Below are 24,727 nucleotides of genomic sequence, written 5' to 3'. Positions count from 1 at the left end.
GTCGGAGAGAGCCTCCCAAGGCTGCGTGAGATTCGACGCGCTGGCTTGATTGGGCGCCTCCCCTCGCCCAGCACCGCGGCCCATGCGCGCCGGCCTGCAGCCTCACCAGCCCTGCCAGTCGCCGCACACTGTGCACCAAACCCTCCAGATTAGGCACTCGGAGAGGCCTGCAAATTGGGTTTAGTCCTCCAAAAGAAGCAATCGGAGAGTCCTGTCGTGACATTTTCTCCGCCCTCGAAGACTGGTCCTGCGGGTGCACATTCCAGATATCGGTGAGCCCCAGGGCGCCTCATCATAACATTGGGCCTCGATATTGGAAGTTAGGATGCCCTCGCCAGCGCATATCTGCCTCGCGCGCCCAAAACCGCCAGCCCTGCCTCACTTTCTACATCTCCAGGACCTCGAGGCGTCGAGAGACGTTCAACCAACCATGACGCAGCTTCGTAGGCCTGAGGCAAAGCTGACTCTTCGTCTCGCCACCAAGGCAGACCTCGACGACATTACGAAAGTGGCTCAAGCGGGGTTTCCAGACGATCCGGAGTTCGATTATCGTTTCCCCGAGCGCAAGAAGTATCCAGAAGACAACTGGAAATGGACCAGACAGGAGTACGAGGAATATATTGACCAACCAGAGAAGTTCGCCGTCTTGGTTGTCACCGCCCCTGTAGAATCGGACGGCGAAACTGCCAACAAGCCGATATCTCTCGCAGTATGGGATATGTCTGTCCTCACCAACTCGAAAGGTGGAAGTAAGTCGTAGCCGCCCCATGAAAATTTACGCCCATATTGAGTACATGGTAGATCTTGGCATTGATTCAAGGCGTGATGTCAACAAAAGACATTTCAAAGAGTTCGCAAAGACCTTAGACGAAGCTTTCAACAAGTACTTCAGCAAGTATGGCAAAAAGCAATATCACTTGTGGCTTCTTGCTACTCATCCTGACTTCCGTGGACAAGGGGCCGGAACCATGCTTTGCAAATGGGGGATGGAGAAAGCAAGAGAGAAGGACTACATGGCTACTGTTCTGGGAAGTTCAATGGGTAAAAACCTATATGAGCACTTGTGCTTTGATCTTCTTGGGTCTGTAACTGTGCAAGTGGATGACGAGGATGAAAAACTCACAGTATATTGCTTGGAATACAAGAAATCGGACTGAAACGATTCTGTATTCTGTGGGGATAGATCAAGTAAAAAATGAAGTTGTCTGTTTGATTCGATCGAATCAGGAGAGTATCATTAGCACAATCGTGAAGGTATTATGGAAGACAGCGTGGCGCCGCGACAGAGCTATGCAGCGTGAGGAGTAAGCCGACCGTAACCAAACCCGCGCGAGCAATCTGTTGCAAACAACCTCCGAAGTGGACTTAGACAATCCAGTCGGAGAGCAGGCCTGGGATTAGGATGAATTAAAGGGTTGCAAATCAGTGAATTCACTCCGCTTACGCGTTTTTCAACGCGTTATAGGGCGTTTTATGCGTTGTTATAGCCACCAAGGGTACCCCTATTCTACGCATAGAGTGAATAGAGGTCCGTGCCACGTCCATAACCGGTTTGAGCAGCTCCTAATCTTTCCTTAGTGAGCGGTGCCAAGTAATCGATTAGAGAGGGATTGCTCGCTCCGTCGGCTTACTCCCCACACTGGAGCTAGGACATGGTCCCCAAAACGAGGCATCACAACGACTCTGTGCCTGCATCAATCGATAGCGGCAAGGAGCTAGTTACAGGGATTGAGTGACCCTTAAATACTTTTTGGGAAGTCGGACAGAGTCAGATAACCATCACCAATGAGTTGTGTAGACACCATGAGGATGTGAAAATCTCTCCGACCACCTCTTTGGGAAGTCGGACAGAACCAGAGAGCCACCAGCAATTGGTTGCGTAGACACTATGAGGATGTGAAAAATCTCGCCGAGTACCTCTTTAGGAGATCGGAGAGATCCCTTTGAAGACTTTTCGAGATCATAAAGATGGGTGTTACACACCTTAAACTCTTCGCGTCAAACCACGCAAACGGGAAGCAACTTCTTGATCCAGGCATCCAGAACAACTCTCATGGGTTGCCGCATATCAAAAGGCCAAAAAATGTGAGCTAGCATGTCACTGAATGTTTATCAATATCTTACAGATGAATAGGAAGCAAGCTACTGACCCCGTGGTTGACGAGACGAGCCTATCTAGGTCGTGTGATGAGACTTTGAAAGCGGTCGGAACCTGGATAGACGATAGTCAAGATTGCTCGCCCGCGGTGTTCGTCTCTACAGAGGACTCAGGTCCTCAAAGCTCCTGGTCTCTGTCATCGTTGCGTCCAGAGCTCTTTCCTTTTTGGGGAAGAGTTGGAGGGGCAGCCTCAGCGTTGCCAGACGAGCGGCCGTTGGAACGGTTTCTACTCGAGAGAGTGGGGAGACCCGTGGGAGAAAGGCTATATCAGCAAAGTTTGCGAGACATATCATCCTCGTGAGTAGCGCTACAATTCCACCCAGCAGAGCAGGTCTTAATAGGTGAGGTGCGTCCAGTTAGGCAAAGCACCTCTTGAGTGTGGCGACCGCGGACTAGCCTGTTCCGGATGAGCGACATCAGGCTCAGCGCTACAACTGTGAAGGCTATGCGGGCCGGGAAGTTTTTCTTTTGCTTTGGGTTTTGTAAATTTGGATATAAGGAGCAAGATTGTGGCGGACGGGGGCGTTTCTCGTTTCGTAGGCGGCATTGAATCCTCGGCATGTTCTCGTGGGCAAACCACTTGCTTCTCTTATGTTTAAATCGTAGTGCACTGGGCTGGGGCTGTATGTACATGGGGATGCATAGGTGGCCGTCAATGAATCCGGATATTTAGCTGCTACCATTCATGTTTCATGTCTGGGGCTCTGGTCTTTCCACAGTGCCAACAGACCCTGCCGCTTTGGCCTTGCCGTGCTGTGCTTAATGCGACCTCTCCAATGGTGCGTCGATGGGACGTGGAGCCTCGCGTGGTCACAACCTTGAGGTTCCCGTCTGATCGGTGAGACCTGCCCAGGGCGCCAGCCAGGCAAGGCGCCTTTTGGCGCTAGGCACCACCCGAGCCCTCCTCCCGCTCCTTCTACCTACCCACCTGCAACCTCTCAACCCGCAGCTTTGCGGACATATCACAGAATTGTTTCTTGAAGCACATCACAGCGAATACGGCACCTATCGATCGGATCTTCTTGATCAAGGTTACGATAGCCGTGTCCAAGTCGAATCGGCGAAGCTTGCTGCGCTCATATGATTCTACACCGAGTTCAGAAAAGCGTGCAGATGGCTTCATCGGACCCAAGTCCTCTTCTTTCGAGTAGTGACGATGAGCAAAACCAGGCTTCTCTCGGGTGGGAGGCCTCAGATCCGCTCCTAGCTGAACCCGTGTTTTCGAGATCGCGGGAAACTAGCAACCGGCGCCTGTTGCTTTACGCTGGCCCAGCCTTACTTCTGTGGTACCCACCTCCCGTCCACTTCTCTAAACCACAACACAAAGATTGACTAGCATAAAGTACCTTCGTCGTCGGCTTTGACTCTTCCCTCATAAGCGCAAACTATAGTCGCCGCATCGGTAGGGAACTGACAACTCCAGCCGTTCGCAAATGCTGATCCCACGTAGCTACCGCACTCCACGAGTTTCACAACGCAAGTTGGATCGTATTGGGGTTCACTGTTACAGAATCCGCATTCCAACCTTTGGTATGAACTGCGCTGCATGGCTGGCTTCCGATTACTACGACTAACTTGTGGTAGTATGGACATGCCTCTCAGATCTATGGCCATCGGAAGACCACTCTGATTGCTGCCGCTGCTATGGCGATAGGGCTTTTCCTCTGGTACATCGTCTTCTATGCATCCTACGGTAGTTCGACAGCTGACTTCGACAAGTTCTACGAGCTACCACCTTTGGCAGCTCGCTTTATCGCGAGTCGCCGTCGGAACTGGTTCTGCTGGTCTTCAGTTCCTCGTCGTTGTTATCATGAATGGTGCGTCATAGCCGCCTGAACCTGCATTGAAGTTATACTGACTGTCAAGATCTGGTCAAACTATACGACTTGCCGTTATGGAAAAGCACTGTTGTCATTACCGAAACTTGTGCACTCATGCTGGGAGGTCCGCTTGGGTCAACCATAATCGATAACTTTGGCTTCCGCTCGTGAGTTGCTCAGAAAAACACCTTCGAAGTAATTAAAGTCTAGCTTGCTGATAGTCTATGTAGAGCTTTTGGACTGCAATTCTGCTTGATGGCTGTCGCAGTCGTCGCTCTATACCTTACTCTACGGTTACCAGGGACGGACAAACCAAAATCACTACATGCAGCCAAACGTGTGGACTTCCTAGGAGCTCTTCTTCTTCTCTTAGCTGTTGCAACACCCCTGTTTGCTATTAATCTTGGTGGAGACCTCCTCCCATGGAATCATCCAGTAGAGATTATTTTACTTAGTCTCACGCCGTTCTTCGTTTCTCTCTTCTATTATGTCGAAACTCGAGTAGCCACTTCTCCCATTATACCGATGCGATTTATTCGCATGCCAGCTGTTATTGCCGTGTTTGCGTGCGGCCTCCCTATAAACTTTGCCTTTGATCAAGTTCAGTGTACCCCCAAGCACTTGCTGTATCTGTGCCAGCTAACCTAAAGCCCAGCTCCTTTATAGCTTTGGAACTTATTTGGAAGCTCGGTCCTTCAACGCTAGCTCTACATTCAGCGACTGGGCATTAACATGTGTCTATCTCGGTCGACCATTTGGCACTATCCTTGGAGGCATTGTGATTAGGCGTTATCGCAAATTTAAACCATTCTGGCAGATAAATATCTTCGCAAACGTCCTCATCTACCTCTTTTTCGCTTTAGGATGGATCCGTATGTATCAAGCGACACCTATATCCCCCCTACATGCTCATTAATGTTTCGCAGATCCTGAACAGCCGTTGTTTGCTCCGTTTTTGCTGCTCGTTGGGTTCAACGAAGGGTTTTCAGAAAGCTGTTGGCTCGTCTCTCTACTCTCATTAGTAGACACAGAAGGTACGACGTCAATTCTCAATTTGTTGCAAATGTGTCTAACGTGATCTAAAGATCAACCGTTACTCTACGCATTCTTCGACCTTGGACTGGCAGTATCCGGAGATCTCGGCATCGCAATTTCATTAGCCACTACTGGCGCCTTAGTAAAATCCAATCTCCACTCTCGACTCAGCCATTATTCGAACGCGGATGAGGTGAGACACGCTCAAACCCCGCCTGCCCGTCATGTCTAACGGCAATCATAGATTATCCGGAAATGCTTGGAGAGTCTTGACTACATTCGAGAGCTCCCTCCAAACGTACGACAGTCTGTACTAGATGCCTTCATTTCATCCACAGAAAAAGCATTTGGTTCGTAAGATGACACTCCTCATGATAGCAATTACTGACATACAAAGGGATCTCCTGTGGTGTACTTCTTATTAGTGTGGTTGCTACCATTTTCCTTCGCGAAATGCCCCGTTCAATGAGAGAAGGCTTTGAGACTTAAGGTGGAGCATACTCTGAGTGTATCTTAAGGCACTCTAACTTCTAAATCCTGCTGGGCTAAAGAGCAGATAGCATTTCTGGGCCTCGTGAAGCTCCGCGGGCTTTGCCCTTTTTGGCCCTCCATGGTCAATTAAAGAAATCATCTGGAAGGTCGGCCTGACCTGTATCTCAAAGTTCTTGCTATGGCCCTTGGACGTTGTTTAGAGCTGAAGTATCGGCTTTGTGGCTCTAGATACTCGCCAAATACAAAGGTCGGCCTCGATGTAGCTAAAGATCTCCAGGGCTAGGAATCAATCAACTGATTGTCGTGATTGAAGTCTTGGTAGATTGCTTCAATCAATCGGCCATCGTAAAAAGGTCCAATCAATCAGTACCAAGAGGCCTAATTGATCGAAGGTTGATATTTTAAACCGTTGAAACACGTGACAGATTTTTGTTTATCTTTGGTGATATACGATCGGGCGTCACCCGGATTGATATAGTCTTATCACGTGACTAGAAATGCATCTAAGTACAACCTACCTAATTGATTCCATGCAGGATCGCTACAAGGCTATAATAGAGGCAGAAGTAGCGTTCATAAAGTATTGAGGCTCTAAGTTACAAGATGCAGTGATAGAAACACCCTCTGCTGCACCTCCGTGCTCTTTGACCCACCCCAAGAGATAGCCTGCTGCCATAGAATGCATATAACTCCATCGTTAGGTTCGGGTAACTAGTCCTGTCTTGCGCTTTGCTTCATTGTCAAACTAGCCAGCGCTGACACCACGGTGCTCACTCAACAACGCCATAGCCGGCCCTTATCAACTAATCATGTCTGGGCTGAGACTCGAGACGAGGATTGGTCAGTCCCGAATAGGCTTAGTTAATGCTATCTATGGGCCTCTTCACCGTTTTTTGTTCTCCTGGAGTCAGCATAAGCTCAACAAACTCTTTCGCCTCTTAAACACTGCAATTTCATACGTTTCTTCTTTACACGCAACTGCTTTCTTTAAAGATGTCCCTAGAGTCTCTTCCAACAGAACTCTACCTCCAAATCCTCCGCCACGCAGGCGTGAGCGACTTTCCAGTCCAGCTATCCCTCTTAACAATCAGCAAACGCTGGTTCGCAATTGCCCACTCCATCGCCTTCGAACATGTCAAGTTTGTCCCAAGAGAAAATGGCGAATTTATACGTCCCGAAACCAGAGCTCAGGAGAACATTACAACACCGCCAAGAATCCCACCACCAATACTGCACGACCGCACATCCAAAACAATCCTAGAAATCCTTTCAACCAACCTTCGCTCTCTCGAACTCGACCTCCTAGACATCACCTTCAACGCGACACAATTCCGCGGCCACCACGTCCCCGAAAATGGGACTACATACGAGCACACGTGCTGCATACCCAGCATATCCAGCTACATCGCCTTGCCAGCCCTCCTCCGCGCGAGCCCTCACCTCAAAGCGCTCGACATCCGCGTCTCCGTCTCCCGCCCCGCCGTAGTTGGGATCTGGTCCCTCCCACGCGTGCTGCAATTCCCCGAATTCAATGCTCTGCTTTCCGCGCCGCAGAGGGCGCTTACTAGTCTCGTGATTGATGTGCAGTATGAATGTTACCACTACGAAAAGGAACCCGCGACGTGCCAAACGTGCCTCGGCATCGCGGCGCATCTTCCGACGCTGAGGAGGCTGTGCGTCAGGATGCCGTGGATTTGTCCAGACGTCCTCTCCTTATCCGGTTCTACCGCTACTACTACTATCCCACTCCGCGAACTCGTTATCAATCTCACGACGTGGGCCAAGATGGGGCGAGACGGCTTCCTCGATAGTAGTAGGAGCTGCCGCGCAGGCGATCGGCACCAGGTCAATCACGTGAGAGATATGGCTGCGGCTGTTCAAAGATTGAGGACGTGTGCGCCACGGTTGGAAGTTGCGAGACTGATTAAGAGGGAGAGTTTTAGGGAGCCGATGAGGAATCATAGAGGTTTCGAAAGGATGAACGTGGCGCTTGATTGCTTGACGGGAGTAGAGGGACTGGTGGATAAGAAGGCGGATTGGACGAGGGAGTTTGGGATGGAGGAGATGGTTTTTGAGAGGAGAAAATAGACATGTTTTGCTGATATGAATGACTATTCATCGATCGGTAGAGTACAGCATCATAGAGAGCAAGAGGTAATAATCAGTCATAAGGACTTACTTCTTAGACCTCGCCTCTCTAAAAACCACAAAACCACCCACCCTCAACCCTCCACCCATCCCCCCGGTATCAACGCCTCCGCGTTCCCCTCCTGCGCCTTCACAAAAGCTTCTCTAAACAGCCCCGCCTTCTCACTATTCTCAAACCGAAGCGCAAGCGTCAAGTTCGTTGGCTTTCCCTCAGCCACATCATCCTTCGCGTTAAATACCCAACTCCGATCGCTCGTCGTATTCAACGATATCTTAGTCCCAGGATCTACCCTATGATCCGCAATCAGATTCAAGGTCTTGTCCTGCCGCATCATCAACCGCGTCACCCCGTTGCTCTTGTACTTTACCAAGACGACTTCTCCGGCGCCACGAGCTTCCCACGTGCTGTTGGAGCGGTGGAAGATGAAGAGCTTGCCGCGGATTTTGAGGAGTTTGGTGAATCCTTCCTTTGAGGGGCTGGCGGTAGTGGGGGAGGAGGTAGGGGAAGGAGAGAACTCCGGGTAGTCTGCCTCCGTGATAGTCTCGCTAGGGACGTGTCCTGACCGGTATCGTTCCCATCTCTTCGCGCTACTACTCCCTTCAACGCTTCGGCCATCGGAGTCAGTCGGCGTAGTGTCGAGTTCTGGACAGCTCATCGTCAGGTACAGCTCCCACGCATTGTTCCCATGTAGCCACAAGTTCGCTGGGAGCATGAGACGCCATGAGTCGGCCTCGTCGCGCAGACCTTTCGTGTAGCATATGCGTGCCAGAATCTCGGCGGTCACGAGATACGAGCAGTATTCTTTCCCAAACTTCTTCTCTTTCCAGTCTAGGGCTCCCCGACATGCGCGCTCGGCAAGGTCGAGCTTGCCCATGTAGAGGTAGCCCATGGCTAAGGCATGTAGGCAATGCGTCGCTACTAAGTCCAGAATGCGGCCGGACTCCAGCATTGGGGAGAGAATCAATTCGGCGGGGTGCCATTTTGCCTGCGCGCAGTATGCTAACGCGAGCCTGGATTGGATGTCGTCGACACCTTCTGGGTCTGGGGGTTTGTTGCACAGTCTGAAGAGCTCGGTAGCTTCGAAGAAGCAGATTTCTGCTTTGCGGTAATCGTGTATTCTTAGATTTTCGTCGCCTAGCCGTTTAAATTCTTCAAAAAGTTCTTTCTCCATTTCGAGGCTTGAGTCTGGGCTTGATGCTGTGGGGGCGGTGGAAATGTCATGTGGTAGCGGTTTCCTCTTCGTTGACGCCGCGTTCGTGTCGACACTAGCATTTACTCGCAGAGCTTCAGCTTGCAGTGCAAGCTTATATAGATTGCTAGAAGCGCGGCTATGGTCTGTTGTTAAGGTTGTCAAGGTGTTTGGGATGGTGGTTTGCTGGTGTAGCGTGATTGCTTCCATGGCTTTGCTGATCTGGGCTTTCAGGTCTTTGAGCCTTTGAGTAACGTCCTGTTTGGGGATATTTTGGGTAGCGCTGCATCTGAGAGATTTGAGTTTAATAAAAATTCGCTTTTTGCCGAAGATGAAAAGTCTCACATTTCGATAGTTAGAAGAGCGAGTGCCAGAGCAGTATGATGTAGTTTCACCTGCTGGTTGAAGAACTGAGTCTCCGTCTCTTTTTCGGAGGGAGTGGCCTTACGGAAGACGCCGACTCGTTCGACATTACTAGGACTTTTTAAATTTTGCTGGATAGTCTCAAGTGTGATGCTACAGTCGTTGATGCAAAATTGCAAGCTCGCTTGGAGGGCAGCTCCGTTGCGAGCACCGGCTAAAACGTTGGTTGTGAGAAGAGGTTTAATCAAACTGAGTACACTGTAGACGGCTTTTATGCTTTTTACGAGCGCTGATGTGCGTGGCTTATCCGAACAATCATTATCGGCGTCGATGTAGACCAATATCGTAGCCTGGAACGAGTTAGCGAGGCTGAACTAGCACCGGTAAGTACGCCGCATGAGTGAAGGGGAGGTGTACGTTGATACAGGCAGGTAACAAGCTAGTAATATCATTTTTTGCAGAAGAGAGGTCCATGTCTTGAAAAGAAACGCCATCATCCCCAGGATGGTGTTCATGAGAGGGGACATGAGCGGTCGCTGGTGTCTGATGCCTGGTGTTTTGCATGAGGGCTGTGGCTGTGCAAAACATCCCCACAACCACCTGCATGACGCACTATCCAAGAAAGACCGAGCTTCGGGAAACATTGCTTCTTGGGGATTGAATTACGGGCAGAATCCTCAATGAGATGTGCGCGGAACTATTGTTTGAATACTGCTTTGCGTGTATTTTCGGAGAATAGCTCGCTAGACGAATCCTGAACCCAAATTCGGTTTTTTCCAATGCCAAGCCCTTCTACTAAAATAACGACATGTAAAGGCTTGCAATACTTTTCTTTACGCGCATAGTCGAGCCTTGATGCGTCGTAGTGGAGAGACTGCGTTCAAATCACTTGTTCCTCCCCTCAACGTCCTTCACCACTTCCTCCGTCGTCTGGACCTCACAAAACTCAGTCAACGCACTTAGATGCACCTCATGCAAGAGCTCCGCATTCCACCCCTTCTTGACCTCCTCTTCCGTGATGAAAGCCGCTGTAGCATCTCCCACAAGCACAATCCGCCCATTACCCGCCCAATCCACCCCAGTTCCATCATAAGGATGCTTCAGCACACCCAAGTTGCTAGCCATCCGCGTCGTAGTGCTAACGCAATGCATCGTCGTGAGACCTGCTATGACTAGGAGGTTGAGGTCCATCGCCCTTAGTCTTTCTTCTAGATCTGTGCCTATGAAGGCGGAGTTCGTGCGCTTCGTTAAGATTGGCTCATCTGCGAGCGGAGTGGCGCATGATTTGAATTTGACTCCAGGGTTAGACGGGTGGAGTGGTGAGTCGGGGTGGGCTGAGACGTGTTGAACGTGGATGATGTGTGCTCCTGCTGCTCGGAACGCGGATCGAAGGATTGGGATGTTGTCTTCGAGGGAGGGAGTTGAGCGGGCTACTCCCCAGTGGGTCGGATGGGAGAATCCCTCTTGGACGTCGATGAGGACGAGAGCGGTGCGAGAAGACATTGCTTTTTGACTTGTTGATCGATGTGGGAAAGTCGTTCTAGATTGAGAGACTTTTGGATAGAATGAGAAGCTTGAAGGAATCTTTCCTCGTTTATATACGAGAGGTGTCAATAGTAGGGCGTGTACTTTCACTCCGGAGGGACTTGACTAATAGGCCTGCTTACCAACGTTGAATAGGGCGGGAAAAGTGAAGACACAGACAAGGGGACTAATCTCAGCGCTAAGTAGGAGTTCAGAGATTGAGAATGTGTTAATTTGGGAGGCTTCGTTGATCTGGGCGATATTTGAAGTCCTGTCGAAGTGCTTCAATGGTATTTCGAGGCATTGTCCAAGGGGTGTTGAGCATTTGTTGAAAGACGAATCTCAGAGATATCTCATTAGCTCGACTAGCGCTAAGACCTCTATGGGATGAAGTTACTAGTCAATTGAGCTAGTATTGCTGAATAACTCCTCTCGATGAATGTGATCATGGAGACAGGAGCTTGGTGTTGAGTGGAAGATGAAACAACACGTGAAAGGCTTCGGCCATAGCCCGGACCCTGATCGGCCCTATTTCTCGTTCAATCAACCGCGGCTTTGGAGACTACGGCAATTCACACCCTCCCTGCCCTCGTGCCCACTGTATGTCGCCATGCACGATTTGTACATACCCAGCCGCGATATTCCTATTGTCGCCGAGCATACTGATTCCACCCTCCGCCGCCATACTGTAGCTGGATGAGTCGGGCCCAGCGTCCCGCTGCCGATTGACGCCATCGACCATGTCAGACTCCGTCGGTATGACAACATGATGCCCTCTACGTATGCCGATAAACGACTTTTGCTAACATTTGTATACTGGGATAGATCGCGTCTTCAGCCATGCTCTCAACACCGTCAACAAGATCCGAACGGGTGCTCAGAAGCCGCCATCCGCCGTCCGCCTCCGACTCTATGGCTTGTATAAACAGAGCATGGGTATGCTTCATCGGAAGTGTTTTCCGACAGAGGCTAATAATTGGTAGAGGGTGATGTGGATGGTATAATGGAGAGACCAGAAGGCAGTGGTGAAGAAGTGCACCGCGCGCGCGAGAAGTGGTATTTAGCCCCACCGTACGACACCGAATCGTATACTGATGAGAAGTCACCAGGGACGCATGGAAGCAACAGAATGGGCTGTCACGGACAGAAGCTAAACGGCAGTATATAACCACATTAATCGACACAATGCATAAGTTCGCCTCCCCGAGTCCAGACTCCCGAGAACTGGTCGCGGAACTGGAGTTTGTCTGGGATCAAGTCAAATCGAACGTCCCCTCCTCATCGTCATCTTCGCCCCTTCAAACTCTAGGTACCATGGGCCTCCACATGCCCCCGCCGTACCCAGGCCTCGGATCCAGTGGTACACGCGACTACCGGGCTGTCGACCAGATACCCTCAGACGCGCCTCTACGAGTTCAAAGCCCTATGTCGCAAGACGAAGAGGAGGAACTTGATGATATGGACGATAACGGCGAGGAGTTCGTAGACGCTCAGGATTCCCAATACAACCCCAATCTGGAACATGAGGAAGGGAACGAGAATCTAAACGAGATGAGAGAGTCGCCCTATGGCAAAAGCCCAAGCCGGACACCTCCTCCCGCACCGAACCCATCAGACCATAAATGGCGCCGGCGAGTTGAGCAGGCGCTCGTAAAGATGACCGCCGAGGTCGCCGCATTAAGGGAACAGCTCGAATCCCGTCGACTTTTCAGTAGCAGTCGGAGATACTCTTTTTTCTCCTGGCTATTACGGACTGCTTGGACTGCTCTGAAGCACATTGCTATCGACTTTGTTATCCTCGGAATATTGCTCCTCTGGATGCGACGGAAGAAGGACCCCCGACTTGAAGGTGCTGTTCGGGTGTTGCTGGGCGACGCCGTTGTTCAAGTACAGAAGGTTGGAGGGGCACAGATGGCTAAGATGATGCCTGCGAAGAAACCGAGCTGAATATAAGTCGTTGGGTTATAATTTTTTGGTGTTCGATCAACAAGACAACAGCAAATATTACTACAATCTAGATGACTGGAACATCTTGGATTAGCCATAGTCAGGCTTTTATTTTACGGTAACGAGTTAATGATGGGATTACAAGTATGAGAATTGGATACGTTGGCTTGAGGCCGACGCTGTAATTTTAGGTAGCGCTCCAGGGAGATGAGATGGATATGACCATTTGAATCCCGCATAGTAGTATGAAACTGCTTTTTACAAAACCTCATCACCACTCTGGTCCGCAGTGTTCTATAGCCCGAGCCATAGTCCTAACATGTGATGAGAGGTGACGGGAGTAAATTGATACAATACGTCTCGGTAATTCAGGGACCACCTCGCCTAATCCGGCCTAGTATGACGCGGGATAAACATTCACAACGCGGGCGTGTTTCGTGCAGGGAGAATCGACGTATTTTAATTTACCTGATCACACAACACCAACACAGGAGCAACCTATGGAACCTCGAGACTACAACAATGTCTTCGCGCCATCCTCCAGCCTCGAAACTGCCCTCCCCGGCTGAGCGCAAAGCCTCAACCTCCACCGTGGGCGGAGCCCGACCCCGCGTTGTATCGTCGTCTTCAAAGCTGGGCGAAAATGAACGACGCGCTCCTGCGGCACACCTAAGGAAGCCTTCGGGGGCAACAACGGGTCCAGAAAGACGGACCGAGAAGAAAGAAGTCCTCACTAGGGAAACTGTGACCGTGCGGCCGAGAAGTCCACTGAAACACACTTCCGAAAGCCGGGTCAACGCAAGAAGCCGGCGCGATGCAGACCGAGTGCCAAAACCAGCGGAAAGAGCTTCTGCGAGTAATTCGGGATCGAGGAAGGGCCTTGAAGAAATCCCAGGTATGCTCGCGCTTCTTCTTTGGCAATGCCCCGCCAACTCGAAAGAACGAGCAGAATCACTGACACTATGCTCTCAGAAATACCATGGGCTCCGCAGGCCACTATTATACCTCATACCGCAGCGCCACTGGCTTCCCGCGTATCAATACCGCCTCTAGCATCGACCGCCCCGCAGGCACTACAGCCACAACCCCTCAATCAGTTATCCCTCGACGCGCAGGAAGCAGCAATTATCGAGGACCTCCTCTTCGTGTTCATGGGCTTTGAGGGACAATACATAAGATTCGTCGAGACGTACAACCCATCTGAAGAGAAGGACCGCTTGATTGGGCCACAATTCCGTATTCTTGCGCATTTGGATCCTAGCCTGCGGGATTTGACTATTTCGATGTTAAAGATGGCCACACACTACACTGCGGTGGAGGCTTCAATAGAAGTGTTGAGCCGAGAAGAGTTTGGGGCTGTCAATCATGCGCTTTGTGCGACGGTGCGACACCTTTTGAAGGACTATTTGGTGCTCATGGCACAATTGGAACACCAAATGCTCACGAACCCAGCTTTCACGTTACATGTGCTCAATCTGCACACCAAACCGACAAGTCATATGCTTTTCCAACTTTATACTATGGGAACCGAGTTGTTGAAAGCAAATGGAGTCCTTGAAGATGATGAGAACTCAGAAGACTCTTCAGATGATAGCGACAATTTGGAGGGTATTCTTGAATCGTTACGAGAGGGAGGTCAAGCAGGACTACCTGCCAAAAAGATATGCAAAGGTGGAAATGTACTGGGATTGATTACGAAGAGATTGGCTTCGATGTCTGGAGATCCCGCTGCGAGGACGCTACTGACGAGGCTGTTACGAGACGCCAGCCGGCCTTATATGGCGATGTTGAATGAATGGCTGCACCATGGAGGCATCAAAGACCCTCATGCAGAGTTTCTCATAAAAGAGCAGAAGAGCATCAAACGCGAGCGGTTAGATCAGGACTATACGGATGAATACTGGGAGAAGCGTTACACTGTCCGAGACAGCCTTGTGCCGCCCCAATTAGAGGGAGTCAAAGATAAGGTGCTGCTCGCTGGCAAGTACCTGAACGTCGTCCGGGAATGCGGTGGAGTAGACGTCAGCAAGGTTGTTCAAGACGTTCCGCAAAGCTTCGACGATCCACGGTTCCTGGAGAACGTAAATGCGGCTTATGCATATGCAAACTCGTCACTCTTCAATCTTCTGCTCACGACACACGCTCTTCCAGCACGTTTAAGATCACTGAAGCACTACTTTTTCTTGGATCGCTCAGATTTCTTCACATACTTCCTCGAGCTTGGAACTTCTGAGCTCAAGAAGCCTGCCAAGTTGGTAAACATCGGCAAACTCCAGTCTTTGCTTGATATTGTTCTACGACAGCCTGGAAGCGTAGCTGCGGAAGATCCCTTCAAGGAGGACGTCAAAGTACAGATGAACGAGGTCGGCTTGACGAACTGGTTGATGAAAATCGTCAATGTCACAGGTCTTGATCAGGATGCTGCGACTGGCGCTATCTCGAACTACACTACTCCCGCCACTCAGGCACCAGTAACGGACGACAAGGACATTACCGGGTTCGACGCGCTTGTATTGGACTATGCGATGCCATTCCCTCTCTCACTGGTCGTCAGCCGTGTCACACTCACACGCTATCAACTTCTATTCCGATACCTACTGTCTCTTCGACACCTGGAGACCCTCCTTGTGGGAAGCTGGACCGACCACAGCAAAGTGCTCAGCTGGAAGCATCGCAGCAAGAACCCACGAATAGAAATGTGGAAACGAAAAGCATGGACACTGAGGGCCAGGATGCTGATTTTCGTTCAGCAAATGCTGTACTACTGCACTTCGGAGGTCATCGAGCCGAACTGGGTGTCCCTGATGTCTAGGCTGAATGAAGGCAGTGAGGACGTGCCACACAAAGCAGGCGAGCCGGCACAGGTCAAGCGCACGGTGGATGAGCTGATGCAGGACCACGTCGATTTCTTGGCCACGTGTTTGAAGGAGTGCATGCTTACAAACTCGAAGCTGTTACGGGTAAGTAGTCGCCTCCCTTATGCCGGCGCCCATCTACCAATAGCTAATCACCCCGCAGATCAACTCCAAAATCCTAGCCACGTGCACCATGTTCGCCAACTTCACCTCTTCCCTCTCACGGTATCTCGTCCAAGCCGACCCCGAACTCGCCAACGCCGCGACAGCAGCAGCCTCGGCAGCGTCAGCTCCATCCAAACCTACGCATGGCCACTCCAAATCCGCCTCAACTTCAATCACATTTGATCCTGCGAAGGTGGATAAGATGTTCGACATCATGCACAAGTATGAGGATAATTTTTCAAGGCATCTGAAGATCCTACTCGATACGCTTAATTATCTAGCGGCGACGGAGACGGTAGTCTTTTTGAGTCTTTGTGCAAGGCTGAGTACGGCGAATGAGGGGGGGCCGGGGCAGGGAGATGTGTATTGATGAGGTTAAAGGTGCTATTGGGGTTGTCTAGGACGGGTTACGAAGAGGAGCGCGCACGTAGCTGCAGTTATGAGGAATGGCGTCAAGGCGTCTCTGTTTGGTGTATGCTAATACCCCCTTGTCTGGATGTTTTGGAGCGTAACACGCATGCCTGCCGTCGAGTCGGGCAAGTCGAGTAGGATTCAGGCGGCTTATTGAATGAGGCGTCAATGTGGCATTCATCAGTCATGACAGGCGACCACGTTGCATGCGAATGTCAGTTTGTGCAGCTATCGACAGCTATCGACAGCTATCGGCAGCTATGTTCATCGGTGCCAGTGAATGCTGCTTAAGCCCCCAGTACCATGCAGCTACCCTAGATTCCCGGACCGCGGCGGGCTGACTGATGGCATATCTCTACTACTAAGAGGCTCATAAACAGCCCCTCTTACTCGACGAAGGACCTACCTACGAAGGTAGGTATTAGTGATTGTGTGGGGCCTCGGGGCGTGTAATTGCTTTCCCCAACGGCGACCAGGATGCTGGAAGGATTCGCGGCCAGAGCCCCGCGGAGGCACCAATAAGTGCTTTTTCCGATCTTTCGATCAGTTCACGATAGGCAGAGGCGGAGAGGCTTGCAGGGCGCGGTTCGCATATTCCTTCTTCGAACGAGAGGCGGGACATATCTCGGCCTTCGGTTCGACAACGGCGACTGAACGAACCTGGCGGGGTCAGCGATGAGGTATGCACGCAGTTCTACTGGCTGCGCGGCGATAATTATGACGACGGAGGGTGCAGATTTTAGTCTGGCTGCACACCATCTCGCATACACGTCGAAGGCCAAATAAGCGACCCCGCGAAGTTTTGAAAGCTGCACATTTTTCTCAGGTGATAAAGAGGAGAAGTGCTGGTCTGGCGTTTCCGTGCGTCCTTTTGGCCGTTGCTTGTGTGAAAACGGGCCTGGATTGGATCCTCGGCTGAAGACGTTGGCTGTCCACGAGCGGCGACGACATCCTTGTCACGACTTCCGACTCCCACCGACTGAACTGCGGTGCATCCGCGATCGCATCTCCACTCATAAACACCGCAAGCGCCCTCCTTAAACCCTTGGGAGCCTCCGTATAGGGACAAGAACTACCACGGCCGCCGCACACAACCCACGTTGGCCTCTCCTCCGCCACGGCACGACTCCTACGACACCACTACGCCATCTCTTTCAGATCCAGGGCACCCTCCAACCAACCCTCCAACTCCACATATACATGCTTCCGACCCTCCGGTAGCCTGTGGGCCCCAACCGCGCGAGTGGACGTTGCTCCCACTCCTCATCTAGCCCCCGTTGCGCCCAACCTCCCCAAGAGCCTCCCCCCACGGGTCTTGATGCACGACGACACCGCAAACCCTCACCCACCCACGCCCGCAACCATGTCCACAAACAGACCCTTCCTCTCCAACTTCCTCGCCGCCTTCCGCGCGCACTCCGCCATCCAAAAAGCTGCGACCTCCCCGCCGTCGTCGACCGCACACAACGTTTACGGCTCCACCTCCGCCGCCTCCACAAACCCCTCCACATCATCAACAACGACGACGACAAGGACGATCACTACCACCGCGAAACCCGGCAACCAGGGCGCCACCTCCGCCGCTGTGCAAGCCGCCGGCGCCCAGTTCCAGCCCACCCGCCAGCACGCCGCGCCCTACCACCGCTCCACATCCCCTAAAGCCGGCGCTGGGTTCCCGATTCCCGGTGCGGGCGCGCGGGAGCGCCGGGGGTCGGACAGCTCGAACGAGGGGTTCCGGGAGGTGATGGGGAGTGAGAAGTGGTATATTGGCGGGCGGACGGCGGGGGGCGAAGAAAAGTTTTATAAGCTCGGGATGGTGAGGAAGCAGCGGAGTATTGATCGGTTGAGTTTGGATCGGTTGAGTATATGATTTTGGGGGTAGAGGAGAGGCGCGATTTCGGAGATTCTGGGGAGACTGCGAAGGTACGATATAGAGTAGAGGTGGATGGGGGAAGGTGAGTGATTCTGGGATCTGCTATTATAAAAGCTGGGACGGTTGGGTTGGGACTGGTGCTTTGATTAGAGCATCAGAATGGCGTTTTTTCGTTTTTTGGGTTGCATTTGGGGGGATGACTGGGTTTTGCGGGCTTTGTACTGCTGGTAGGACGGTTATGGATGGATGAATATTGGGGAGTTTGGCATGGGATTCGCTGGACGGCAGCGAGTGCTCATCGTACATATTTGGGATCTTGTGTGTATAGTCTCTAGAAAAACTTCGCTGATCTATCGACATAAACTACTTCCATGTACAAAGTGAATTCAGTGGTGAATGTGCTAGTATGAGGTATGTTAAGTTTTACAAGTTCTGGAACGGCTTTGTGGGTGGATATGGTTGCTCGTAAGTGTGGTTCGTTAAAGTATCCTGCACTCTCTGCTTGCCCATAACTTCCGAATGTAGTACCTATAGATACACCTTGTAGTTCGACCAAGGTGGTTGAGCATGCATCTCCTCAATCATCACGCTAGCCATTTCCAGACAAGCGAGCCTCACTAGCTTATCTCCATCACTTCAGCCTCGTAGGCATCACTTCCCTTTCTCCCGACATCCTTCATCAATATTTTTGGATTGTCCTACTAATATCTCGGATTTGAATTCAGTCAATGTTTCATGTCCATACTTTATTTTTTCAGTTCCTCAGGATACCCCTGTCATCAACTACGACGTCTTGAGTACACGAGGCTGCTAGTACGCTTCGTCACTGGAGCTGTCAGTATTTCTTGCATTCTACATCTTCATCCATCGTTTCCGATGAAGATATGTTCTCTCGATCAACCCAGTTCGGAGTATGGCTTGAGGAAAGATGAAAACTATCCGGCCATGCTAGCGTCTTCACACCAATATACTGAGCCTCGTTACTTTTCTAGCAGCTTATATCAACAAGCTTCAACTTCCATGGGCCTTAACTCCAGGCAAAACGGCAGCATAGACTAGAGCTATGGTCAGTAACCCGCGTCAAGTCTTGCGCTACAAGCCGTTGCAACCCCACCTCAAGGAAATCCGCCTCTTCCGGCTGAAACCGAGAAACTATCGGCCATCCTCATGTCCGTGGTTTCTCGTCAATGTAGCCATATTTGGCGAACTCGAGCACGTCTCGAGAGATGATAGCGTCATGTACACCGCACTTTCATATGCGTGGGGTGATGGTGTCAGAAATCGTATCGGCGTCGGACAGGAAGAGTTGTACATCAGTACCAATTTGGAAGACGCTCTGCTGCAGCTACAAGACGATAACGAAGATGTGCTGTTATGGGCAGACCAGATTTGCATCAATCAACAAGATAAAGAGGAAAGGAGCGAACAGGTGCAGCAGATGAGAGAGATATATGCTGAGGCTGAACGGACCGTTGCTTGGCTTGGGCTGGCGGCTGATGAGAGTGACTTGGCGATCAATCTATTGAGCAAAATGAGCAGAGGTATAGGTGAAGAGGAAGAATTGGAGTTACTATTGCTAGACACTAAGGCCGTCCACGTTAACTTCTTCAAAAGCGTCATCGCCAATAGTCTTTCCCGTATTACGGATCCCGTAAGACTTGCCATCATCTCTACAGCATTTGATCGACTATGCAAGCGGTCATACTGGCACAGACTCTGGGTTATTCAGGAGTTCGCGGTTGCACGTCAAGTTGATGTTATGTGCGGTGCCTCAAGCATTCCAAGTCACAAGCTTCACTACGTGCTTGACGCTTTCAACAGAGTTCCAGGTTATATTTTCGATTCTGATGAATACAATCTCAAGAGAACCGACACGAACAGCGAGGAAGTAAAGACCGCAAATGCCGTATTTAAGGATTTAAGGTCGGCTACAAAATCTTCCTTGGAGAACATTGTGTATCACCGACACGCGTATCAGTGGGTGCAGCAAAAAGGGATGTCCCTCTTCCACATCCTCACATCGACTCTTGTATCAGGACCAAAGTACGACCCTCCACAATGCTCCGAGCCAAGAGACAGCATATTTGCGCTCCTGGGACTCACTGATGACGCCACAGAATTCAGCGAATTTCCCAATTATACGATAAGTTGCAAGGACGTCTACACGAAAACAACGATAAGGCTTTTAGAGCAAGGCCATATCGGTTTTCTCTCCTACTGCCAATTCCCCATGGACAAGCAGATAGGCGTTCCTAGCTGGGTTCCGGACTGGCGTTTGAAGATTTGCAGACCAAGTATACGAAGCTTGTTGACACGAGATGGGCCATTTTCGGCATCAGGAAAGAGCGTCTTACGGCAGATGGTATCTCATAGAGACTCTCATTTGCTTACTTTGAGAGGCATCCGCGTTGATACTGTCGAAGAATTTGGAAGTGTTTGGGTTCCTGAGCAGATGAAAGGCTCTCGGCCTCAACAAGAGAGCGCTCTTCAATACCTCGCTGAAATCAGGGCTTTCGTTGCTCAGTCCCCTCGAATCAGTCCTGGAGGCGAGGACTTCCATGCCTCACGAATTGCGGTGGCGGACTTCCATGGCAGTGCCAATATCCCACAACTTTGGGAAAGAGCCCATACCGGGTGTCTCCAACTACTTGGCGAGTCGAAACTAGAAGTCTTCTATGAGAGGTCGCTGAATGCTGTCCATTCAGTACGGCCGTTCATTTCGACGTCTGGATTCGTTGGGCTTGCGCCGCTGCGCGTTCAAGTTGGAGACGTGGTTTGCATCCTCCTAGGTGGAGATGTTCCATACTTGTTACGGAAATGCGGTGAGAGTTATATTCTAGTTGGTGAAGCCTACGTGCATGGTATCATGTACGGGGAACATACGGCTGGTTCTCCCAACGTTGAGGACTTCACACTGAAGTGAATTGTTTGGCCGATACGGGAAGTGATGCATTAGATTAAGTTAGTAACTCTACGGTGTTTCAAGAGAGGGGGGGTCCTTTCTTTGAGGGTTCTTCACAATCTGAATATAGAGCCATAGCCTTCTCTTCCGGCTTAGTGCGCAAAACTTTAGATCCACGACCACTACAGCTAAGCTGCAGCAACTTCGTAGTGCAGCCGTGTTTGGCGAACTCGAGCACGTCTCGAGAGATGACAATGTCGTATATACCGCGCTATCGTATGTGTGGGGTCATGGCATCACGAATCGTATTGGCGTCGGACAAGAAGAGCTGTACATCAGTGTCAATTTGGAAGACGCTCTGCGACAGCTACAAGATGAGGAGGGAGATGTGCTGTTATGGGCAGACCAAATAACCCTGAGGGCGCAGTCCGACAATCTGACTTAATATTCTTTGCTAAGGTGAGTGCGCGTGCTGGCGGGATGTTCAGCTTTGATAGAATACCTCGCACGATAGTCTACTTAGCTCGCCAGAATTATAAAAGAAGGAGACTTCTGAGTCTCTCTGTGCTCGCGTGCGTAGGCAGGGGAGTGCGTTGCAGTGTGCTGGATAGGATGAGTGCCCTGCCTCGTATCGCGACATCTCCAGGCATGCATTTCGACCAGCCTATTCTCTCGCTTTGATAATCCGTTCTTAGAGAAGTCTTCGCAAAACAGAAAGCAGTGATATATTTGATGTTGAAAATGATAGCTTGTACGCAGGAAAGGAGGGCGCAGAGAATGGGTTTGAGGGGCCATGGACTTGTCTAGCTGCATCACGATAGGCTTCCAAGCGCTTTTGTTTTTCAAGCAGACGCCGCTCGCTGGCTTCTGCCAACCTCGCGAACGACATGTATGCCTTAAAGCTAAACGATTGGTGCCTATTCTAATGGCTAACGAAGAGCTACGTAACTATTGCCGCAATGGGGCTAAACAGCTGGCTAGACGCCGGGCACCAGACGAGGCGGTTTCAGGGCAAAAGGGATGCGTGATCTCCCAGCACCACATACAATGATTCAGGTCGTCCTGAATTCTACTGCTTCTTGTGCCTCAGACTGTGGCCTGAAAAGTGCAGTGGACATGGATTTGAGACCAAAGGCGAACACCCAGGCAGTAGGCAACAAGATGCATTGGTGGCTTCGCCGATGTTTGTTGTCGGCCCGCAATTCGTCAAAACCTGCACCTGGCGGCTGTACGTAGCTGAACACGGCACACACTAAGCTCCACCTGCAGAGATATTTAATCCCAAACGTGTACCTTTCCGCACACGTCTGCAGATGCGCCAGTTTGTCGTCGTCATCATGCGTTTCAGTCGCCCACCGCTTTCTCAATTGAATCACTTAAAGAAATCGTTTTCTTTCAAACGCAAGTGGATTCTGCAACCCCCTAACGCTCCTAGGAAGTATGACAGGAGATTGAAGTCATCGCCCGAATGGCCCTCGCCCGAAACATCATCGGAAAGCTCACCATACTCAACAGAACCGCCAAAACGACCGCTATTATCAAGGTCACCGCCTGCTGGATCACCGTCATCCAAGAGCTCATCATGTGGTTCACCATGGCCAGAGATACCAAGTTGAGGATTTCGAAACTGAGGCAAATGAAGGTACGAAAGATCTTTAGTATGAGAATGCAAGATTATGACTGACTACGTGCCTACAACAAGGCTATGTTGAATGTAGGTTTCCTAGATTTCCCAGCAGAAATCCTCATAGAAGTACACGGAGCGCTACCATCATTGTCTTCTGGGTCTGTCTTGTAGCCGCAGTTGCCCTACAAATCGGGATTCTGGTCGCCACCGTGTTCTTTACGAGCACGGATAACACAGATTTTGAACCCGAAAGCCCAAGCTTCCCACTCTGTAAGAACAGTCGATTTCGGGAATGTTCAGCTGCCACTTCCAACGCTACTATTTGTACCGAGATCGAGGCAATGTTACACAACAACGAACACGCCAGGCTCTTTCTAGACCAAGGGCACCGCCTCATAGATATGCAATTGAACGACATGCCGAACGGGGCCTCTCACGTGACGAGCGGAGCGTTAGGAGGTAGGCACGTGGACGGAACCGTATATAGTCTACTATTGTCGAGCCTTACGCTCGACGACTCGAACAATGCAATCTTAATTTGCGACAACACGCTTTCTGACGTGCGCGTGCCTCTGCGCGGTGACGTACGCATACGTCCCTCACAAGCTGCCTCAATGGATTCTAGGTTGTCCCAGCCTTTCCGCGTTCCTCCACGATTGGCGTAACGGCATTTGCTGTGTACAACATGATGAATACCATGGCAGTTATGTCCTGTTAGACATTCATATCAAGGAATCGTGCCTTGTACAAGAATCAACATAATTGCAAGGGTAGCCTCAGAGAACTGGGCATCGTCAACTGGATCCTTATATCCTAGATCTTTTGCGGGCCCTTTCTCTAGTGGTGGATCTCTTTCTTCCGGTTCGTCCTGGACCCAATTCCGAATTCATCAATATCAGTAGTGGCATGGGCCACCATGTGGCAGCTCGCCTCTAACATCCATTACCATTCATATTCACGTATCTTGCGCTCACGACCTGGCCTCAAAGGGGCTCCGCCTTGGATCTTGCCCATCCTCACTGTAGCTTAGCGGTTCGCAACCATTCATGTATTGAATGTAGGATGGCGGGGCATTTTCCGGGCATATTTAAGAAGATGGATATATATCAAGGCTACGACTGCCTAAAAGCCATGATTCCCGGAGCACTTGGTTTCTTCCGCTGCACACACAAACAACTGTATTCAAATGCTACACTTTTCGGCGACTATCAATTTTGCTTATGAGGCAACTATAACGTGACTCCAGCTTAGTAATAAGAAAACCTTCGACCGCGACAACCGGATTGGAACGTATCGCCTAATCTCTGGATTCTGAGTGACGATGTTAAACACAGGTATGAAGATGGAGACTAAACTTACCACCTAAGGAAAGGCGAAACAAGGATGGACGAGCTTTAATCAGGAGATTGTGCACTAACAAAGGTCAGCAAAGTAGAAGAAAGGAGCTGTTATCTCTCACGCGTGGCTTTCCGGATTTAGATTTGCCAGAATTGGTAGACGTGGAAGCCTCTGCTTGTATCATATCTTGTAGGCTCGGGTTGTCCCTTAATGCCTTCTCCGCCCTGTACTTGGCGGTATAGGAATCTGTTTGCCGCTTGCCCTCCGTGCTGAATTCGTTCAACTCCTTGCCCTTCTTCTTTGGAGCGGTTGCGCCGGACATTATTGGTATGGATGGTAACTCGACTAGGTTGTCTTGAGAAAAGTGACTACCTCGATGATTGTGGGAGGGCGATTGGTCTTTTATACGTAGAAACTCCTATCCGCTTATCATCTATGTTCGCTGTTGTGTCTGCATTGGCTGATGTGTCTGCATCTGATTTGTCAACTGACATTGCTCCTGCAGCTTTTGCATCTGCTCTTCGGCTGGTTGATCAACCGACATGTCGGTGGGCGGGCCACCAATCGTGCATGAACCACCAAGTCATTGGACTGACATTGAACGTCGTTAACGAACAACGTAATCGACCACTGAATGCCCTCTAGAATTCTTGATAGCAAGTGTCTTGTAGGCCTTCTGGTTGATCTCGTTCGAGGAGTGCTGGGTCGGGAGATGATCAATGCTCGGGGGTGTCGCATTTCCAGCAGCAGGGGGATTGAGGCAAGCGATCAAAGAGGTATAGGCTCGGCGTTTGTCCTCTTATGTCTGTTTTCCTTGAGGTGCATATAAAAACTGGAAAAGGGCTCTGCGAGCTTTGGGTGGGAGGACGGTTGGCTGTG

At 50.7% G+C, this 24,727-nt stretch overlaps 10 protein-coding genes across 10 annotated transcripts; 8 read left to right on the top strand and 2 right to left on the bottom strand.

The window, feature by feature from the left end:
* Positions 1–135: 135 nt before the first annotated feature.
* On the top strand, positions 136–1,400 carry BDZ99DRAFT_462131 (acyl-CoA N-acyltransferase). The gene is made up of 2 exons (XM_033719773.1): positions 136–749; positions 802–1,400. Exons 1-2 carry the CDS (start codon positions 431–433, stop codon positions 1,155–1,157), a joined length of 675 nt encoding a protein of 224 aa, XP_033577781.1. The 5' UTR covers positions 136–430; the 3' UTR covers positions 1,158–1,400.
* A 2,354-nt stretch (positions 1,401–3,754) lies between these two features.
* On the top strand, positions 3,755–5,245 carry BDZ99DRAFT_385719 (uncharacterized protein; the record flags this gene model as incomplete). Its single annotated transcript, XM_033715444.1, has 4 exons — positions 3,755–3,825; positions 4,200–4,578; positions 4,634–4,766; positions 5,064–5,245. Coding segments are annotated over 4 exons (765 nt in total), but the record flags the coding sequence as incomplete, so codon positions are not given.
* Positions 5,246–6,442: 1,197 nt separating this feature from the next.
* On the top strand, positions 6,443–7,932 carry BDZ99DRAFT_462130 (uncharacterized protein). Its single transcript, XM_033719772.1, has one exon. The coding sequence runs from the start codon at positions 6,499–6,501 to the stop codon at positions 7,591–7,593; it is 1,095 nt and encodes a 364-aa protein (XP_033577779.1). The 5' UTR covers positions 6,443–6,498; the 3' UTR covers positions 7,594–7,932.
* Positions 7,761–8,126, bottom strand: BDZ99DRAFT_352304 (PH domain-like protein; the record flags this gene model as incomplete). Its single annotated transcript, XM_033714533.1, has 1 exon — positions 7,761–8,126. A coding segment is annotated over one exon (366 nt), but the record flags the coding sequence as incomplete, so codon positions are not given.
* A 1,768-nt stretch (positions 8,127–9,894) lies between these two features.
* On the bottom strand, positions 9,895–11,182 carry BDZ99DRAFT_462129 (Isochorismatase hydrolase). The gene has a single exon (XM_033719771.1). The coding sequence runs from the start codon at positions 10,707–10,709 to the stop codon at positions 10,092–10,094; it is 618 nt and encodes a 205-aa protein (XP_033577777.1). The 5' UTR covers positions 10,710–11,182; the 3' UTR covers positions 9,895–10,091.
* A 113-nt stretch (positions 11,183–11,295) lies between these two features.
* Positions 11,296–12,948, top strand: BDZ99DRAFT_462128 (uncharacterized protein). The gene is made up of 4 exons (XM_033719770.1): positions 11,296–11,486; positions 11,556–11,666; positions 11,714–11,786; positions 11,840–12,948. Exons 1-4 carry the CDS (start codon positions 11,471–11,473, stop codon positions 12,675–12,677), a joined length of 1,038 nt encoding a protein of 345 aa, XP_033577776.1. The 5' UTR covers positions 11,296–11,470; the 3' UTR covers positions 12,678–12,948.
* Positions 12,949–13,199: 251 nt separating this feature from the next.
* On the top strand, positions 13,200–16,322 carry BDZ99DRAFT_570123 (spindle pole body component 97; the record flags this gene model as incomplete). Its single annotated transcript, XM_033727954.1, has 3 exons — positions 13,200–13,572; positions 13,650–15,637; positions 15,696–16,322. The coding sequence occupies 3 exons, from the start codon at positions 13,200–13,202 to the stop codon at positions 16,065–16,067; spliced, it is 2,733 nt and encodes a 910-aa protein (XP_033577775.1). The 3' UTR covers positions 16,068–16,322.
* A 672-nt stretch (positions 16,323–16,994) lies between these two features.
* BDZ99DRAFT_462126 (uncharacterized protein) lies at positions 16,995–18,246 on the top strand. The gene has a single exon (XM_033719769.1). The coding sequence runs from the start codon at positions 17,472–17,474 to the stop codon at positions 17,976–17,978; it is 507 nt and encodes a 168-aa protein (XP_033577774.1). The 5' UTR covers positions 16,995–17,471; the 3' UTR covers positions 17,979–18,246.
* Positions 18,247–19,044: 798 nt separating this feature from the next.
* On the top strand, positions 19,045–21,349 carry BDZ99DRAFT_561260 (HET-domain-containing protein; the record flags this gene model as incomplete). Its single annotated transcript, XM_033727319.1, has 2 exons — positions 19,045–19,547; positions 19,611–21,349. The coding sequence occupies 2 exons, from the start codon at positions 19,045–19,047 to the stop codon at positions 20,902–20,904; spliced, it is 1,797 nt and encodes a 598-aa protein (XP_033577773.1). The 3' UTR covers positions 20,905–21,349.
* Positions 21,350–22,199: 850 nt separating this feature from the next.
* BDZ99DRAFT_462125 (uncharacterized protein) lies at positions 22,200–22,973 on the top strand. The gene is made up of 2 exons (XM_033719768.1): positions 22,200–22,525; positions 22,586–22,973. Exons 1-2 carry the CDS (start codon positions 22,352–22,354, stop codon positions 22,679–22,681), a joined length of 270 nt encoding a protein of 89 aa, XP_033577772.1. The 5' UTR covers positions 22,200–22,351; the 3' UTR covers positions 22,682–22,973.
* The last annotated feature ends 1,754 nt before the right edge of the window (positions 22,974–24,727 follow it).

The sequence above is a fragment of the Mytilinidion resinicola genome, assembly GCF_010093595.1.
Source record: "Mytilinidion resinicola strain CBS 304.34 unplaced genomic scaffold BDZ99scaffold_8, whole genome shotgun sequence".
NCBI classification, from domain to species: Eukaryota; Fungi; Ascomycota; class Dothideomycetes; order Mytilinidiales; family Mytilinidiaceae; genus Mytilinidion; species Mytilinidion resinicola.
The sequence above is the reverse complement of the archived record's forward strand: the minus strand, read 5'-3'. Positions and strand labels throughout refer to the sequence as shown.

What these genes read in the sequence shown, in the direction of transcription:
- BDZ99DRAFT_462131 (XM_033719773.1), top strand. Translation starts at nt 431, where the DNA reads ATGACGCAGCTTCGTAGGCCTGAGGCAAAGCTGACTCTTCGTCTCGCC. An exon ending in CACCAACTCGAAAGGTGGAA is followed by an intron (nt 750 to 801) that starts GTAAGTCGTAGC and finishes AGTACATGGTAG; the next exon opens with ATCTTGGCATTGATTCAAGG.
- BDZ99DRAFT_462130 (XM_033719772.1), top strand. Translation starts at nt 6,499, where the DNA reads ATGTCCCTAGAGTCTCTTCCAACAGAACTCTACCTCCAAATCCTCCGC.
- BDZ99DRAFT_462129 (XM_033719771.1), bottom strand. Translation starts at nt 10,709, where the DNA reads ATGTCTTCTCGCACCGCTCTCGTCCTCATCGACGTCCAAGAGGGATTC.
- BDZ99DRAFT_462128 (XM_033719770.1), top strand. An exon ending in CTTGTATAAACAGAGCATGG is followed by an intron (nt 11,667 to 11,713) that starts GTATGCTTCATC and finishes AATAATTGGTAG; the next exon opens with AGGGTGATGTGGATGGTATA. An exon ending in CACCGCGCGCGCGAGAAGTG is followed by an intron (nt 11,787 to 11,839) that starts GTATTTAGCCCC and finishes AGAAGTCACCAG; the next exon opens with GGACGCATGGAAGCAACAGA.
- BDZ99DRAFT_462126 (XM_033719769.1), top strand. Translation starts at nt 17,472, where the DNA reads ATGTCCACAAACAGACCCTTCCTCTCCAACTTCCTCGCCGCCTTCCGC.
- BDZ99DRAFT_462125 (XM_033719768.1), top strand. Translation starts at nt 22,352, where the DNA reads ATGGCCCTCGCCCGAAACATCATCGGAAAGCTCACCATACTCAACAGA. An exon ending in CGAAACTGAGGCAAATGAAG is followed by an intron (nt 22,526 to 22,585) that starts GTACGAAAGATC and finishes GCCTACAACAAG; the next exon opens with GCTATGTTGAATGTAGGTTT.